This window comes from Amphibalanus amphitrite, unplaced genomic scaffold, assembly GCF_019059575.1.
Source record: "Amphibalanus amphitrite isolate SeventyFive unplaced genomic scaffold, NRLGWU_Aamphi_draft 000589F_arrow, whole genome shotgun sequence".
Classification (NCBI taxonomy): Eukaryota; Metazoa; Arthropoda; class Thecostraca; order Balanomorpha; family Balanidae; genus Amphibalanus; species Amphibalanus amphitrite.
The window spans coordinates 151,541-171,063 of record NW_024882083.1 but is presented as its reverse complement, the minus strand read 5'-3'; the positions used below and the strand labels follow the sequence as shown (position 1 = coordinate 171,063).

Genomic DNA, 19,523 nt, shown 5'->3' with positions numbered 1-19,523 from the left:
TGTTCCTGTACGGAGTTATTGGCCAAAAACCTTTGGTGACCTTTGATGACGTCACATGACCTCACAGCTGCCCAACAGCAAAACAGACCTCAAGGTAGTGAAGGTTGATCGTATATGAAGTCATGTATGGTATATGGGGCCATTCCGACCCGTTTTAGTGGTAAAAACAGGGAGTTGATTTTTCCCCCATTGACTTATAATGGGGAGGTCGCGAAATTGACCTGACCTTAGGTCACCGATATCAAAATTCCGAGATATACAAATTGTAGCTACTAATGACATAATAACATCCTGCGACTTTCAAAGGCCTCCGACATCTACTGTAGCTCTGGCACGGTGACAAAGTTGCAAAAAAGTGACTTGAGGTTGGGTCATTCAAAGTGACCTGGTGACCTGACCTTGAAAGGTAGGAGGTTCAAGCGTGCACACCATGTGTAAAATTGATGAGGGAATAGTCATACCAAATTTCGCGGCGCTACGCGCCGCGGTTTTCCCGCTATTCGCGAAAAACCTAAGGGGGGGGGCGGATATCCGCCCCTCCCCGTCGGTGCGCGGGTTAAAATGGAGAGGCCGCAAAAATTGACCTGACCTTAGGTCACCGATATCAAAATTCCGAGATAAACATTTTATAGATAATGTTGCTCTAATCAATCGCTGGACGTTTCAAGGCAATCGATCAATTGGTGTAGCTATGACGAGCATTCTTATTTTTTCTGAGGTGAGGTCACTTGGCGTGACCTGGTGACCTGACCTAAGGCGACCTGGGTCTGAAATTTTCACAACATGTGCGGAAAAGATGCACGAACAGGTGTCGCTGCTGTTTTTGAGATATATGCGAAAAAGCGCAGGGGGGTGTTCAAACACCCCCCCCCGGCCCGGCGCGGGTTAGCAACAAAAATTGTAATAATAACAAGACTGAACATTCGACATGAGACCCATCCGGCAATGACCATGTAGTGAATTTGATCGAATATGACTCATTTTCACAATTACCCAAAGTAAATTACATTCTAGTGCTCGACACGCTGCAGTCGCCTTCTCTGCATCGTGACCTTTTGACAGGAGACTTTATTGATGGATAGAAACGCATCTTACGCCTTATGTGGATTCTGGAATGCCAGGGCATTGAAAATAAAGCGCCTTCAAATTGGTAATTCATCTCCAATATCATCCCATATTTAGCAACAATGAAAGAAATAATAACCATTGCAAAACAACAATCAACACAATTGGCACGAATCCTACGCCTTTGCTGCCTGGAACTTCTTTCTTTTATGCATAGGTAAATTAGCAATACGTTTGAGACAAGTGTGTAAATCACAGGAAGGTAGCCAGCCGAGACATGTGGCACATCGCCCCAGCGATTCTATTTACACTTCAGACTATGATTTAATTATTTTTGATACAACATTGTGCTCCTTTTCAGGTTATGAGGCTCAAAGATCAAGCCAATTGCCAGCAATGAGATACGACTCAACGAGATTCAAGCACAAAAAAACGAAGAAATTTTACTCCAGGCTATGCTTTGTGCGACAGCTTCGCCAGTTCTTCAAATATAAATAAGAGGGGTGCATTGCATTCGCCCCTTGTGCGGGCGAAGGCTAGGTATGATGAGTTTTGAATAAAACATCTGCTATTTTCTCAGATCTTGAGCCGCTGATTGCAGCTGATGTTGTTTTTTTTTTCGATGCCAATATATAACACTATCGACACAACCGTTACGCGGACTCACCATCTGTTTAGCATCGCAAGCTGTGGCGATGACTAATGCCATGAGAGACGAAGAAATGACCTTCAAAACCACTAACCCCGTGTGACCGAATGCTGAGAGTGATGCAAAATCATAGCCTGATCGATCTGGCGCATGGTCCCGACTTAGATGCGGCAACGATAGTGGGCGGGCATGAGTTCAAATTAAAGTTTTTGTCGAAATTATTCAATCCTAGCCAGAACTCAGCTGTGTTGAAGAAGTTCACCGCAGTTCTTTTGTGGTCTGTGATGCCAGCACAAAATTACCCGCTGGTTTAAAAGCTTTGTTACTTCGTTACTTGATTGGCCCAAGATATCCGTTTTAAGCCAGACAGCCTGGAGTGCTGATAGCAAAAGAAACCGACGTGGCATGGAACACTGTCTAAACGCACGATCGTCGCCTCTATGTCAACCGCAAATCCGTGAAAAGCCTGTGAACAGCGCATACCAGTCTCCAGGACCGGGCTTACACGGTCGAACCTGACTCTGTCGCCTGTCTGTGCTGGTGGCAGGAGGGGCAGCCGGCAGAGCCAGTGGCCGCTGGACGGTGGACGGTGAACGGTGGACGGTGGACGGCGGACGGTGGACGGTGGGGGTGGACGGCGGGCGGTGGACGGTGGACGGTGAACGGTAGACGGCGGACTGTGGATGGTAGACGATGTTGTGATCGTTGAAAGAAGAGTGCCGTCGAAGAAGAGGTCTGAAGAGGCCTGACTAGCTGACGCCTTTTTCAGCTGAGATACCACATCAGCTACCGCAGATAAAGAGTTATGGGCTGGCCCCGACTCTCTACAGCACAGCCGAGGCTTATGCTGCTGCTAGCACTGTCGCTGGTGACAGTGACAACTGAGTTATCAGACACTATAGTCCATTTTTTTTCAAAAGGCTCATGGCCCGAAGTATTATTTTGGAGTTGGCACGTGCGAGACGCTAGAAAATAACGCAAGCTGAGATGAATTTCTCGGCCATTTTTGAAAGATAAGCACAGTGCAACGGAGCAAGTTGTTCAATTTAGCTTTTAAATCGTGTCACATTGCAGAATGTTAGTAAATTCATAGATTTGAGCCATTCTGTTGATTTTGCATGCAAATTTAACGTCACTCCTGTATTAAACTTGATTCCACAGCCAGCCCATCACTTGAGAAATAGCAAGCGGCAACTATTTAAACATTCAAGACAGAATCTGTCGGGGGCCGGAATTCTGAGCGGCAAGCTCATGTAAAACGTTATTATTTGCTGAAGCTGGTGACGTTCCGTATTGTTGTCTTACATTGTGTTCTCGCATGCTACCTACAAACTTTAGTCGTCTTTTTATAAGTCTTTCCAGATTTAGTTGGCGCATACCCGACTTCTTCCCAGTGCAGAAATCGATCGATCAGCATTGTAATAGATCGGCAGATATGCTGGCTCATGTTTCTTTTTGTACTCAACAGAAATAAATCTAAAACAAAATGTCAATCCGTGTGTTACTTTTGTAGGTCTGCAAACAGGTCATCCACGTCATCAGTTCAATCATTTGTTTAGTGCCTATGGCTAGACTCCGTGTGGAAGCATTTTCGATTCACAGTTCCTCATTATGAGTCGAATGTCTACACTTTTTTTTCAAACTATCGCAAGTCAGAGACGTCAGAGACCAGCCGACCGAGCCGGCCAGTGATTTTCGAAACGTGCCAAGCCGGTGTTCGTTGATTTCTGTAAAAACCATCACTTTGCACGTGACAATTCTAAAATCGATTTTCGGGCCGTGCGCCTTTTGAAAAAAAATGGACTATAATGATGAAGATAGCGACTTCAGTGGGTACCAGGTGCTTCGGGTGCTGGTCATCCGGAGGGATACTGCGGAAATCTTACGGAGCTACCAGGACCGGCCAGGTGAGGGAATACGAGCGAACAGTGGGAGGATGTAAGTGACCAGGTGAGAGGACATGGCCGACCAGGTGAGACGATTTGACCTGTAGACCGGGTCGGTGTAACAACCGTTTCAGTTAAAGTCTCGCTATCTCACTAATCTCGACGCTCAAGCATATCATCAAACGGCCCTTATTGCTGCAGCTCGAATGTTACTTAGCCCGCGCCCCGCTGGGCTATTCAGCCATACGCGCCCTGCTGGGGGGGGGGGGGGGGGGGCAGATTCTGCCCCCCCTGTCTAACTTCTGAACCGATGGTCGTAGAAAGACGGGGAAAACGGCAATCGAAAGCTCTCAACGAGGCGAATCTTAAGAGCCCAATTTTTGTTGCTTAAGTAAGTCAGAGGTCAGGTCAAGGTCAGGTCAAGGGTACAAAATGCAAGTTTCTACAGTATCGGCCTTGCACCGTAACTGCCGAAGAATGGACTGAGACTAATTGCCCAAAACGTGTTCTTAGGCTACCAAGACAATATTCGTTGCATACAATATCATTCAAAGGTCAAGGTCAAGGTCAGGTCAGGTCAGGTCAGGTCACCAAAAACAAAATATAGAAAAGGGCATGTGCGACACATGTTTTATGGGTCATTTTATTCATAGAATTCAATAGGCACACTCAGTTAGTGATATGAACCACCTCTGGATGAATTTCACGTCGAGGTCGGGTCAAGGTCAGGTCAAGTGAGGTCAAATTTTGAAGTTGGTTGTTAAGGCCTAAAAAGGTGTCTCTCTGATGCAGTTTTTCACGGCGAGTCGAATTGTGCTATTTTTGTTTCCGTACGAGGTCTAGAACTTCCAACAAATTCATTTTTCAAAAATTTTCTGTGTCGTGACGTCATAAAATTTTGAATAACTCCCACGTTTTTGAACCGATTTATCTCAAAATTGGTATGTAGGTGCACATAGACCACTTCTCTGACATATATTCCGTTTTTTTTTGATACACTCAAAATTTTGGATTCAATAATTATTTTCCAAAAAAGTCGGTTTTTTTGAAAAATTTTGGGCCAAAATCCAAAATTTTCACAAAATCGAGATAGCCATTTGATAGACAAAGTAGAATCACGTATAACCTTTTTTGTTACGTCTTGATTCCTTTAAAAATGAAGATGTTAGCGGCGTTTGAAATTTTGCGATTTTTTAGGCGAAAATTGCGAACATGACGTCACTAAAACGTCATTTTCTCAAAAAATTTTCAGACGGATTTCGCTCAAATTTTTAGGGAACGTGTCAAATTGATGTATGATAAGGTACTGAAAGTTTGACGTCGCTGGCGTAACGCGTTTAGAAGTTATTGGCGAAAAACGGGAGGGGGCAGATTATGCCCCCCCCCCCCAGCGGGGCGCGGGTTAACCCGCGTCCCACTGGGGGAGGGGGGTTCTATTCATAGCCCCTCCAGTTATTCAGAAATAACTTATAAACCACTTGACGTATCGACGCCAAACTTTCAGTACCTTCGGCTGCATTAATTTGACACCTTGTGTGAAAATATGAACTTCGTTGACACCATAGGTCAGCCGGAAATGACGTCAGAGTAACGTCATGTTCGGCCGATTTCGACGCAAAGCATTGAACCATGGCAGTCGCTTCCGGGGGGGTCGACCCCCTCCTAGGTTTTTCGAAGATAGCGTAAAAACGGTGGCGCGCAGCGCCGCCAAATTTGTCACAGCTTATAGGGCAACCTTTTTACATATGACCTGAAAATTTCAGGTCCGGGTGACCTTGGGTCAGGTCACCAGGTCAGAAAAACCGGTACAAGGTCATGGTCAAATTTCAATTTTCTATTTCCACCTGTCCAGCTCACAGTTTTTTACTGATTTCCTTCAAACTTTCAGGGTGTGCTTAGTTCACCGAGTTGTATAACATATAGTTCGGGTTTTTGATGTCACTGACCTGAGGTCAGTTAGAGGTTATTACGTCGTAATGTTAAGCCTATGGGAAAATACTAAATTCGGAAAATACTGGAGATGTCCGCTTTGTTCTATCACTTTTGTGCTTTGAAACCACAGTACTTAATTAACCCTCGCCCTGGCAGGGGAGGGCGGGTCGATGCGACCCCCCCCTAAGGTTTTTCGAAGATAGCGTAAAAACGGCGGCGCGCAGCACCGCCAAATTTGGCACAGCCTATGGGGCAACCTTTTTACATATGACCTGAAAATTTCAAGTCCGAGTGACCTTGGGTCAGGTCACTAGGTCAGAAAAACCGGTACAAGGTCATGGTCAAATTTCAATTTTCTTTTTGCACCTGTCCAACTCACAGTTTTAGACTGATTTCCTTCAAACTTTCAGGATGTGCTAAGTTCACCGAGTTGTATAACATATAGTTCGGGTTTTTTGAGGTCACTGACCTGAGGTCAGTTAGAGGTCATTACGTCGTAATGTTAAGCCTATGGGAAAATACTAAATTCGGAAAATAATGGAGATATCCGCTTCTTTCTATCACTTTTGTGCTTTGAAACCACAGTACTTAGCAGCATGTCACTTGGTGCTTCTTTGTTTGGTGTACTAATCCATGGGTCAGGTCAAATGAGGTCAACTGAGGTCAAATGACATTTTTGCCAATAACTTGGCACATAATGACGCTAGAGCTTAAAAATGGTATCATTGTGTTTCTGGTGATCAGCCGAATCGAATGATATGCGATATGATGCAATTTGGTTAACTAGAACTTAATTTATTAAGTTAAGTTTACTTAAAAATTAAGAAAAACTTTAAGTACACTTAAGCAAGCTAAAATGTATATCATTCGACGCGCCTTGACGTGCTGAGTTCACTGGTGCTTTTCTTTTTGCTCTATCTTAATTGAATCAAAAGTTATAAGCGAAAAACTTTTGACCTGTTTTTAGCGAATTTTTTACATTTATACCCCCCAAAACCCCCCCTAAATATTGACCGAGAGCAACCCAATTTGCACAGGGGCGAGAACTCATGGGGGCCCACCTACCTACCAAATTTGGTGTTTCTAGGTGCCATAGGAGCCAATCGCGAGGGGGGGGGTCGCATCGACCCCCCCCCCCTGCCAGGCCGTGTTATGAAAAATGCCCTGCCAGGGCGAGGGTTAACAGCAGGTCACTTGGTGCTTCTTTGCTTGGTGTACTTATCCATGGGTCAGGTCAAATGAGGTCAACTGAGGTCAAATGACGTTTTTGCCAATAACTTGGCACATAATGACGCTAGAGCTTAAAAAACGGTCTCATTGTGTTCCTTGTGATCAGCCGAATCGAATGATATGCGACATAATGCAATTTGGTGAATTTGAACTTAACCCGCGCCCCACTGGGGGGGGGGGCTATTCATAGCCCCCCCCTCCCGTTTTTCTGCAATAACTTCCAAACCGCTTGACGTATCGACGTCAAACTTTCAGTACCTTAGGCTGCATCAATTTGACACCTTGTGTCAAAATATGAACTTCGTAGCTACCATAGGTCGGCCGGAAATGACGTCAGAGTGACGTTATGTTCGGCCGATTTCGACGCAAACATTGAACCACGGCAATCGCTCCCAAGAGCTCAGTTTTTAAGCTAGATCCAATTTCTTTGCATGATAGGACTCAGAATAGACAGCGTTATCAAACTTTTATCTCGGATTTTCAAAGTTTATGAAAATCTCGAAAATGTTATAAAATGAATATATTTTTACATTTTTCAAAAAGTTTTTGACTTTCAAAAAACGGAATATATGTGATAGAACGCATGCTTATGACTTACTCTAGCATGTTTGAGCTAAATATCTTCAAAGATGGCCAAGTTATACGCATTATTGCAAAAATTCACAATTATTAATTTTTCAAATCAATTTTTCAGTACGTATTTGACATCGTACACCAATATAGATAGCACCATCGTGTTCCTGAGCTCAAACTGCATATAATAGATACCTACTTTTTTGTTTAAAATTTCAACTTTAAAATTTGACATTTTTTGACCTGAAAGTGACCTGACCTAAGCTGAATTGGACTCAAAATGACCTATTATGACTCAGACGACATCACATTCGAAATCTTTGGCCTAAATGGACCATAAAACATGTGTTACGTGACCGACGCATGGTATAATATTTTCGTGACCTGTGATGACCTGACCTTGACCTGAAAATCAAAGTACAAGTTTGGTACCCTAAGGGTATCTAGAGCATCTGTTCACGAGTGTGTGAACCAAAAATGAGCCTGATCTGACTTGTAAGACGGCGGCCAGAGCCCAAAACGTGAACAAGCCAAAATGCTAATAGTTTTTACTTTGACCTGACCTGTGACGTCATCGGTGACCTCGAGGTCAATGAAATTAGGGTTCGCTCGACAGTTTTTCCGGGGCTATCAGACGCCGTTTGAATTTTGACAATCGGCCCAGTAGTTTCGGAGTTAGGAGGGGGGCTATGAAGAGCCCCCCAGTAGGGCTTGTTATACGCAGACCCCAGTGGGGTGGGGGTTAATTAACCCGCGCCCAGATGGGGTCTGCCGAGCAACGCGGTCTGATGGGGGGGGGGCCATTTTGGCCCCCCCCTCAGATCTCGAGAACCACGCAACATAGCGACAAGCGGTAAACGGTGTTGGATAGCCCCAGCGGGGAACTACCTTGTGACCCAATTTCATTGACCTCGGTCAAACCGATGACGTCACAGGTCAGGTCAAAGGTCGAATTTTCACCGTTTACAGGCATTTCAAGAAATGCGTTGTAAAATCGAGTAAAATGCATTTCATTGAAAATCATCGATGGAGAAATGTTCTTCAAACACATATTTTGCTATTTGAGGTCACTGATACCAGGTCAGGTCACAGAGGTCAGGTCACTGGGGGGTCACAATATGAAAGTGTCGTGTGATACATGTTTTATGGTCCATTTTACATGACAAATGCGATTATGTGGGTCAGACAGACTTCAGGGCCAGTTTAGGTCACGTTTTGGTCAAGTTCAGGTCAAGGTCAGGTCAAGGTCAGGTCAAATTAGGTCAAATTTCAAAGTTGATATTTTTGCATAAAATGGGTATCGATTCGATGCAGCTCGTCACGGGGAGTTCAATGGTGGTCTCCGTTTTGCGCTACGAGGTCTAGAATTGCTAAAAATTGAGTTCAAAAATTTGACGTCATCAATTTTTAACAGTTTTTTCGCTATAACTTGGCCAAAAAAAGAGGTATCGATCTAAAATTTGGTATGTATATCGAAGAGCGCAGGGACTATTACATATATTCCGGTTTTTTTCGAAATTCGAAACATTTTTGGAAAATTTTCGAGTTTTTCTAAAAAAATCAATTTTTTTTATTTTTGGGGGTCAAAATCCCAAAATTTCGAAAATCCGAGATAGCAGTTTTGTAGCGCCGTCTTTTCTCTACACAACCACATAAAGAACTTTAAAATTGCTTGTTAACTGTAGAATTGGTGAGCGTTTCAAGATGTCATGTTTTTTGCTCATTTTTGCTCGAACATGACCTCAGTTTGACCTCAATAACTCCTGACCTGAGGTGACCTGTGACTTGAAATTTTGTGTGAAGGTGTCAAATTGATGCCCGGTAAGGTACCCAAAATTTGGCGGCGCTGCGCGCCGCCGTTTTCTCGCTATTTAAGAAAAACCACAGGGGGGGGCCAAAATGGCCCCCCCCATCAGGGCGCGGGTTAACCCGCGCCCCACTGGGGTCTGTGTATAACACGCCCTACTGGGGGGGGGGGGGCTATTCATAGCCCCCCCTCCTAACTCCGAAACTACTGGGCCGATCGTCAAAATTCAAACGGCGTCTGATAGCCCCGGAAAAACTATCGAGCGAAACTTAATTTCATTGACCTCGAGGTCACCGATGACGTCACAGGTCAGGTCAAAGTAAAAATTATTAGCACTTTGGCTTGTTCACATTTTGGGCTCTGGCCGCCGTCGTACAAGTCAGATCAGGCTCATTTTTGGTTTCCACACTCGTGAACAGATGCTCTAGATACCTTGAGGGTACCAAACTTGTACTTTGATTTTCAGGTCAGGGTCAGGTCATCACAGGCCACGAAAATATTATATCATGCGTCGGTCACGTGACACATGTTTTATGGTCCATTTAGGCCATAGATTTCGAATTTGATGTCGTCTGTGTCATTCGAGGTCATTTTGAGTCGAATTTAGTTTAGGTCAGGTCACTTTCAGGTCAAAAAAAGGTCAAATTTTAAAGTTAAAATTTTTCAACAAAAAAGGTGTATATTGGATGCAGTTTGAGCTCAGGAACACGATGGTGCCATTTATATTGGTGTACGATGTCAAATACGTACTGAAAAATTGATTTGAAAAATTAATAATTGTGAATTTTTTGCAATAATGCGTATAACTAGGCCATTTTTGAAGATATTTAGCTAAAACTTGCTAGAGTTAGTCATAATCATGCGTTCTGTCACATATATTCCGGTTTTTTCGAAAAGTCAAAAACTTTTTGAAAAAAACATAAAAATATAAATTTTGAATATTATTATATTAACTTTTCGAAATTTTCAAAATTTTGAAAATCCGAGATAGCAGTTTGATAGCGCGGTCAATTCTGAGTCCTTTCATGTCAAGAAATTGGATCTAGCTTAAAAACTGAGCTCTTGGGAGCGATTGCCGTGGTTCAATGTTTTGCGTCGAAATCGGACGAACATGACGTCACTCTGACGTCATTTCCGGCCGACCTATGGTAGCTACGAAGTTCAAATTTTGACACAAGGTGTCAAATTGATGCAGCCGAAGGTACTGAAAGTTTGGCGGCGATCCGTCAAGCGGTTTGGAAGTTATTGCAGAAAAACGGGAGGGGGGGCTATAAATAGCCCCCCCCCCAGTGGGGCGCGGGTTAATTAATTAAAGTTTTCTTAAAATTTAAGACAAACTTTAAGTACACTCCAGCAAGCTAAAAAGTATACCGTTCGACGCGCCTTGACGTGCTGAGTTCACTGGTGCTTTTCTTTTTGCTCTATCTTAATTAGATCAAAAGTTATAAGCGAAAAACTTTTGACCTGTTTTAGCGAAATTTTTGCATTTATACCCCCTAAAACCCCCCTAAATACTGATCTAGAGCAACCAAATTTGCAGAGGAGTGAGAACTCCAGGGAGCCCACCCACCTACCAAATTTGGTGTTTCTAGGTGCCATAGGAGCCAATCGCGAGGGGGGGTCGCATCGACCCCCCCCCCCTGCCAAGCCGTGTTATGAAAAATGCCCTTCCAGGGCGAGGGTTAATAGGTCCAATTTCTTTGCACGAGAGGACTGAGAATAAACTGCGCTGTCAAACTGCTATCTCGGATTTTCAGAATTTTGAAAATTTTTGAAAATGATAAATAGCGTAATTCAAAATTTGTATTTTTATCTTTTTTTCAAATTGACTTTTAGAAACAACGGAAATACATCTGATAGAGCACTTGCTTATGACTTACTCGAGCAAGTTTTAGCCAGATATCTGTAAAAATGTCCAATGTATACGCATTATTGCAAAAAATCACAATTATAGATTTTCACATAAATTTTTCAGTGCGTATTTGACATCGTACACCAATATGAATGGCATTGGCACCATCGTGTTGTCGAGCTTAAACTGCATTCGATAGACACGTTTTTTTGTTGTTGTAAAATTTCAACTTCAAATTTTGACCTTTTTTACATGAAAGTGGCCTGACCTAAGCTAAATTCAACTCAAAATGACCTCGAATGACATAAACGACATCGAATTCGAAATCTATGGCCTAAATGGACCATAAAACATATGTCACGTGACTGACGCATGGTATAAGATTTCCGTGACCTGTGATGATCTGACCCTGACTTGAAAATCAAAGCACAAGTTTGGTACCCTCAGGGTATCTAAAGCATCTGTTCACATGTGTGTAAACCAAAAATGAGCCTGATTTGACTTGCAAGACGGCGGCCAGAGCCCAAAATGTGAAAAGCCAAACATCGATAATTTTTTATTTGACCCGACCTGTGACGTCATCGGTGTCCTCGAGGTCAATGAAATTAGGTTTCGTTCGACAGTTTTTCCGGGGCTAGCAGAAGCCGTTTGCAATTTGACGATCGGCCTAGTAGTTTCGGAGTTAGGAGGGGGTCTATGAATAGCCCCCCCCCCCTCCCCCCCGTAGGGCGCGTTATACGCTGACCCCAGTGGGGCGCGGGTTAAATATTTAGTCTTCAAATATCAGTCTTTTCAAACTAAGGTCAAATTACCACTTAAAATCGAAAGAAGCTAAATTATTTGCAAATCGGTAGCCAAATGAAATGCCGTCTTCACCTTCTTGGGGACTTGCGAGAAAGCTGGTAAAATTATGGAATTGTTGACCTTCTTTAATTTTTGATTGCCTTCTAATTGGGCATTGCCATCAGGTAAAATTTAAATTGTGCTAGGATGTGGCATTTAAAAAAGCCAATTGAAGGTTTGCTCATACGATACCAAACCCATATAGAGCTATGAACTAGTGAGCGCAGGGTCTGCCTGCAGTTGTCGTGCATATGTGAGCTCCGCAGCTGTGGATACCTTGCAATGACATCAGTGCCGTTATTGCATTGTGCAGTCTGATGACACTTGTGCTGAGACACTTCATTCATCACAATTCGCCCACACAAATAACACGGATGTAAAATAGCGAACCTTGGGCAGAGGGGCTCCGTCACATTCTCACGATTAGAGGTACCGACCCAGAAATGCATCACTATGTATGCATTGGGATTTGGGTGGATTACGGAAGCGAAATGACTGAGCGTGTCTGGACTCCAGCGCCCTCCCCCTCCCCGATGGGGAAGCCCCTGCTCGGGAGGACTCATGATCAATCTCCGTGAGATTAAGCATGTTTCCGTCTTCTTCCTTTCCCTTTCTTGTATGCCCCTTCTGGTTCGCCCACTGCCAATTACCACGCTGTCAGGTGTTGACTTTTGGACGGAGCTCAGCGACCGGGCCGGGCCCGTGGACGTCATGGTCTCCCCCGACGTGGGCCGCCAGCTGAAGGAGGAGCTGACCCGCTCCCGATCGTCGTACGTCGTCAACATAGAGGACGTGCAGGTGAGAGAAGTAGCAGCGGAAACGATGGGAAATGTACCTACCTTCCTGAGAACTATCTTGGAGAGAAGGGCGCTGTCGGCACGAAGCTAATGTGCCTCCATTGCAGATGGAAACGCTACGCTCCCATTTCATTGTGTAGCTGCAGGAATCTTGATGTGGTTCTATTTAAAATGTAAATCGTCGAAGTTTCCGTGTGTGCAAAACAGTTGTCTGAAGTGATTTTCTTCAGAAAGCAATTTTTTCCGTGGTACGTAAAATATTTTTTTATGAAACCTGGCACTAAAGGTGCACCTATTTGGCTGGGATGTCACCACATACTAGAAATCGAGAATGCCAGGTAGCATGAATCATGACTCGTCAGGCGAGATTTTCTCCTAGACAGCTGGACCGCTAATTATGTAAAGATCCCGTTATACAGACGAGTATTTTATCCCACGTCACCAGTTCCCGGGAAGCCCACGACATCTGTGTTACCATGTCACGACCAGGGTAATCTAGTCACGACCACATCAGCGAGCGATCGCATCGCTCGGAGCCTGGGAGCACCGTCACCACCCCGCAACGTTGACCTGCCCACAGGAGGTGGTGAACGCAGAGCACCCGACGGCCCCGCACGCCGACATCGGCTTGACGGCTCGCAGCGCGTTCTCTCTGACCTGGAGGAAGTACCACCGGCTGGCCGACCACCATCAGTACCTGGACTTTGTGGCAGATAGCTACAGCCGGCTCTGCCAGACGTTCAGCATCGGACGCAGCTCCGAGGGACGAGACATCAAGGGGATCAAGTGCGGAAAAGGAAAACGGGAGATCTGGATCGACGGCGGTGGGTGTCCGGTTTTGGGAGTCGCACGGGTGGTTATGGTTACTGATGAGGCTAGGCTAGACGTTGGAGATTGACAGTGATGGTCCAGAAGGCTTTAGTAGCTTTCTTACAACGTTGGAAAGCTTTTTATAGCCACAGTTTACAATTGAAAGTAGCATGTTGGCATTGCTATCGTCGAGTTGTGAATGCAAAATCCTTTTGTATTACGGGATGACAGATCTAATTATAGGCCTGCACTGTTTTGCAGGCATCCACGGTCGGGAGTGGATCTCGCCGGCCGTGGTGTCCTACCTGATCCGAGAGTTCTCCGAGCGGGCGCACCTGCACGAGCACATCCTGGGCAACTTCACCATCTACAGCGTGCCCGTCCTCAACCCCGACGGATACGAGTTTACCTACACGGGTGAGCTTAAGGATGCTGAAAACTACATATAATTGTCCAGCATATAGCGAGGCTGCTACCGAAAAGTACGCAAAAGTTGGATATAAGTCGGATCCGGAAGTCAGGCTGTCTATTAACATAACATCCCCCTCGCCGGCACAGGGGGATGCAAACCCCCTAAGGTTTAGGTTTTCGCGAATAACTCGCGTAAATAGCGGCCGATCACAACGAAACTTTCAGTACCCTCGCATTGATCAATTTTGCATCTACCCTGAAACTTTCATGACCCTGACCCAAATGACCTTTGACCTGTGACCTACTTTCCCAGACCATGTTTGGCCGGAATCGCGATTTGGCGTAGGCGTCGGCTCGCATTTTGCCGCGCGTTTGCGAGCTTTTTGTGGTTTCAAACGTTCAAACTTATGATTTGATGTTGCTCCCATACATTAGGGTGGATGTCAGGGTCACCTGAAGGTCAGATCAGGTCATTGACCTTTGGTAACCTCGGTCCACTTTTTCGAGTTTTACATGTTTATAGGCTAGTTTTTGGAGCTGAATTCGAATTTAGCAGCCATTTGAACATTTACAAATATAGCTTAGTACACGACCGTTTCTAAATTTTCATTTTGTGACCGAGACGCAGTCGAGGTCACAAAATGAAAATTTAGAAACGCGAGTGTACTAAGCGATTTAGTATATGACTGCGCCACGCGAATTCAAAATTAAAGCGAAAAATCAAGTCTGGAAACAATTTCGGTTTGCATTGTCAGCAAATTTAGGCCTTGGCAGTTACACGTTATTCGAATTAACAGTAATGAGTGATAGACCGTGTTTTGATTTAATTGGCAATTTACTTGATGATGATGAAGATAAAAATGAAACTACGATAGAAACAGCGAGATAGGAAGCCATTAAGTTCATTGCTAGCACCAAGTCATCCAGGACAAAGGAAATCACTGAACAAGACGTACGTAAATTTAAACACTTTCTCGGAAACCGTCCAACGGAAGATGGCAAGGACCGTAACTGAAAATGCAGACTTCTCCAGTGATAAGCATCGTCAAGATCACAAAGCCAGTGTAGCCGAGGTCAGCAGCGACGTACAGAGCGGTGCGTCATTCACGGTCACAAGCACGGCGGATCTCGCGAGCATCAGTCGTGGTGCTGTGCTGTGGTCGGCACAGAGTTCCACAGCTGTACATTCAACATACACTTCAACATGACGAGCAAGGAGAGCGTATGAGCTACCCTGGAGGGCATGCACACGTCAATGTGATGGACGCACGGCAGACAATACTGCCGAATATGTAATATGTACATGTATTGATGACTGTTTTGTGTCATTGCTAAGTCTGCAATACATGTTGATTGTTCACTGCTGGTATTTAATTGGGTGGCTCTGAAACTGATATTGATTTTGTCCGAACACCAGAGATAGAGAGAAAAACACATTTGAATATACATACATAAATAAACAAGCCATAGAATAGGCAAAAAGAGCCAATAGACAATAAAATAGATGAAAAATGAAATTGCACGGCGTTGACTGTATAGGTCATAGGACATTGACCTGTCTGTTTTGTATGGGCCATTGACCCGTTCACTAACTGTTTGTTAGTGCACGGAGTGCACTAACAAACCTTTAGAAACGCTTTCATCCTCAACACGTGCTCCAATGGAAAAACGATCTTCAGTCATATACTAAGTTGTGTTGGTGCCTTTTTAACATGTTACGAAGCTGTCAGAGGTGGTTGACACGTATTACGAATACCCGTCAAGTTCCCTACTGGTTGATCTGACCTGACCTGACCCGCACTGTAAACCAAATTGACAAGTCTTGTGTAATATAACCAATCATCTCTTGGTATGTTTACCAACTGATACTTTTCAAACAAGCCGTTGTCTGGTGCATTGCTTGTCAGGTGACAACTACGAGTCAATAGTTACTATGCACACCAACTTCTCAGTATCCAGACCAACTCTACATTTGTTTCAACGTTTGTTTCTTAACCAGTTTTGGAAACTTGTTGCCGCATGGTTATTTAACCGGCGCCTAACTTGTACTGGTCAGCTGGTCAGCATACACATGGTCAGCTGCGCCCGTGACGTCAGACTTGGCGGACCAATCAGCGGTCGCCGTCCGGCCCCGGCGCGGCGGTTTCAAACCGTTCAAACCAGCAGTTGTCGCGCGGCCGCCGTGCAGCATGGATCAGCGACGAGGGCTGTTCCAGCATTTGTGCAGTAAAAAGTGAAATCTGTGAACTGTGGTGTTCGTGCTGTGAGTGAGGCCCGCTCCATGGCCTGCGGGACGCACTAATCGTGCCTATACCCGCGGTCGAGACGCCTCCCTTCCCCTGCGCGCGCAATGTAAGTGGGCCAGACCTTTGCATGCACATGTGAGCAGATGTTTTGCGGTCGGTGTTTTTTTATATATAAATACATTTATTTGCCTTTAATTCAACTCTTTGTATTTTTAACTTAACTGATGGACATATATGGGCTGTAAAAGCTAATCTGGTTGGCGATCATGATTTATTCGAATTATCTGCGTGATCGTGCAACTGCCATGATTGTTATGGTCAATGTGGAAATATTCGTCATACGGGCATGTTATACTTCTGGCTTGATGCGATGCACAAAACCATGTTCTTCCACATACGCATGGCAGTTCTTGCTTCAAAGACTTATATGCTGACGGTGCACGATAGGTATACCTTATACCTCATGCATTTACCACATCCATTCGAAAATATGCACTTGGAATTGTCTCCAGTCAATAGTATTAATTACATACTACGTGATGTAGGTACGTGACCGTAATAAATACTAATGATTCCAGAAACTTCCGAATGGATGTGGTGTATGCATTCATCGATTATATAACCCATCAGTGTTTCGTTTCTTGTCAGCGCAAGCCTTTGAGCAATAACTGATGCCAGTCATGGTTTTGTGCACCACTTCCAGCCAAAAAATGACCTGTCCGTATAGAAAATATTTCCTGAATCAGTATCGTGGCAATTGAAAACGAACGCGAATCGTAAGTTCTTAAGGTTATCAACGCAAACAAAGCGATTGTAAGGAAGAACAAGTTCGAACTGAGCGTTAGTACACTTACTTGTAGACAATTTGTAAACTAGCAATGCCCAGTCAAAGGCTAGTTCATCAACAAACCAGGGGTTGTTGAACCGACAAGGAAACGGCTATGCCTATCCAGAAGTTGGTAGGTTCACAAGGCCCAGACTAGTACTCAACAAGGTGACGCCTATGCGAATTGGAACCAAACTTGTAGACAAACTGTTAGTTTGTTGGCCAACAAGCCTGGGGTTGGTGAATCGACAAGGTATCGACAAGGTGACGGCTATGCGAATTGGAACCAAACTTGTAGACAAACTGTTAGTTTGCTGGCCAACAAGCCTGGGGTTGGTGAATCGACAAGGTATTGACAAGGTGACGCCTATGCGAATTGGAACCAAACTTGTAACAAGGAGCCAACTTGTAGATTTGGTTTACAGTGCGACCTGGTCTAAATGCTCAATGACATCATCTCTGATCAAAACTAACATGGTATTCGTGGTCAGCACCCCGAAAAACGCCATAGCAGTCACACTTTACGACTTTCTAACAGGTCCCGATTTTTCCCGACTCCTGGGTCACTGACCTGACCGGGAAGGTCAACTGATGACCTAGGACCTTAAAATTGGGTAGGTATTATCGGCTTCCTCTCGTGACGGGCAACACGCTCGTTTTTTTCCGCGAAGCTCTAGCCCAATCAGGGGCCAAACGCGAGGAGGGGGGTCATACCAACCTCAGGTGTGCCGTCGAAGGACGCAAAATGGCCTGTGCCGGCGAGGGTTAATATCTTGTTCATATTAGTTAGCTGCGTTTTTTATTGATATAAAGTTTTCTGATCCGCAAAAATTTGACCTTCGAACATTAAACCCATTGTTTGATTTCTTTTTTTTATGTAACAGTAGGTACACTGACCTTTCTTATTTCAATGTTTCGCAGGTGGAAAGAAGAACCGCTTCTGGAGAAAGACTCGCTCAAAGAACTGCAACTCGAAGTGTATTGGCGTGGACGCAAATCGCAACTTCGATATCTACTGGGGAAAGGTGACGGGGAAACTGTGAAAAAAAAAAAACATTATGGCGACACATGCATAAACATCTTTTTACATACAATACGAAGATTTCGAGCATATGGCTTCCTATCCACCTTAAACACACGCGTAAAATATACAGGCAAATGACGATGGTATTCATGGTTTGCTGCCTTCCCTCAGCTGACACTGGATCAGCACCAGCCTACAGCAGCGTGTGTGTCCCGTCCATGGCCCACAGGTGGGCGTTTCGAGAGACCCGTGCAGCGACATCTACGCCGGACCGAGACCTTTCTCCGAGCCGGAGACCCGAGCCGTCAGACGGTTCATTCTCAGCCACGCCGGAAAACTGGAAATGTTCCTCACCTTTCACAGGTAACGGTGTGTGCTTGAGAAGGCAAACATACAGTGGGCATGAAATATAAAGGCATGTTTGAGCGGCTATGTTTGTAAAAAGGAATCGAGAAATCCGTCCCACTGACTGCCTTTGCAGACTCAGAAGCGAGATCTCGAAATAACGTACCTATAGATGTCACTACTGCTACGAGGAAGGTGCTCACTTGGTTGTACAATTACATTGCAATTTCTCGTACTATATTATGTGCAATATGCATTCATTGCCTTTTATCGTATGCAGAGTGCATGTTATTGTAGAGTATTGCCTTGTCTTGTATCGTAATTATATCGTATACCACCGTCAGTCCAAGAACAGATGAAGAGAATAGTTACTCCTATTTCATATTCGTGCCAAAAAAGGAAAAATAGTAGTCTGTCACACACGGTCATTGGATATCCGATCACGCTTCTCATTCCACTAGCCATACACCATCCATACTCCGGTACGCCAACTTTAATTTTGCACCTCATTGATTTTAACATCCGGGAGGCCTATTGCTGTTAAACCGAAGTAACACACAGGTCACAGATGCGCGGTGTTTCTCATCGATCGGTGTGGTCTGATGCGGGCCACTTGTCGAGGAGTTGGGCTGAGTGCAATAAAATGGCCGGTCCTCTGCCGCACAACGGCGCAATCAACGCCCATTCGGTTATACGAGGCTCAGTTCGTATACGACAGAGACATTGAAAGTGCACCATTCAGATCGAAAGCATGGATTGAGAGTTTAAATTAATTGATTCGGTATGTGGAACTGAACATTATTCACGTGAAGCCATGAAGGTGAATTATGAGGAGGAAGGAAATGCAGCACAGATCTTTCGTAAATCGTTTCTCTAGAGTCGTCATAAAATCGTAAATCGTAGATCGTTAGTCGTTAATAAATTTGAATTATGTAGATGCATCAGTTGCCCGACGTTTCATTTTATTCGCTTCCTCGAGAGCTGGTAAAGGCTGGTAATCAAATATTATCCTTTAGGAAGCCCTTGAAGAGGCGAATTAAGCAAAACGGTGGCCAATTTATGCATCTAATTGTAACTCATCAACGATTTAACGAATGACGATATGCAAATGACGATTTCATGACGACTCAAGAGTACCGATTTACGAAAGGTCTTCCCTGCATTAGCTTTCCCATCCTGTCTAATTTCATGAGCGTAAATTATACAACTGAAGTCAGCTGACTGTTC

The 19,523-nt window shown here is 44.5% G+C and overlaps 1 protein-coding gene across 1 annotated transcript in view; it reads left to right on the top strand.

The window, feature by feature from the left end:
• LOC122394401 overlaps positions 1–19,523 on the top strand; it is a 31,209-nt gene that overhangs the window by 10,680 nt on the left and 1,006 nt on the right. Inside the window, exons 8-15 of the mRNA XM_043391273.1 lie at positions 3,522–3,621; positions 12,499–12,635; positions 13,215–13,458; positions 13,706–13,861; positions 15,025–15,077; positions 16,198–16,207; positions 17,849–17,952; positions 18,181–18,314. Of these exons, the coding sequence (XP_043247208.1) occupies positions 3,522–3,621; positions 12,499–12,635; positions 13,215–13,458; positions 13,706–13,861; positions 15,025–15,077; positions 16,198–16,207; positions 17,849–17,952; positions 18,181–18,314 (938 nt within the window). The remainder of the gene's footprint in view (positions 1–3,521; positions 3,622–12,498; positions 12,636–13,214; positions 13,459–13,705; positions 13,862–15,024; positions 15,078–16,197; positions 16,208–17,848; positions 17,953–18,180; positions 18,315–19,523) is intronic.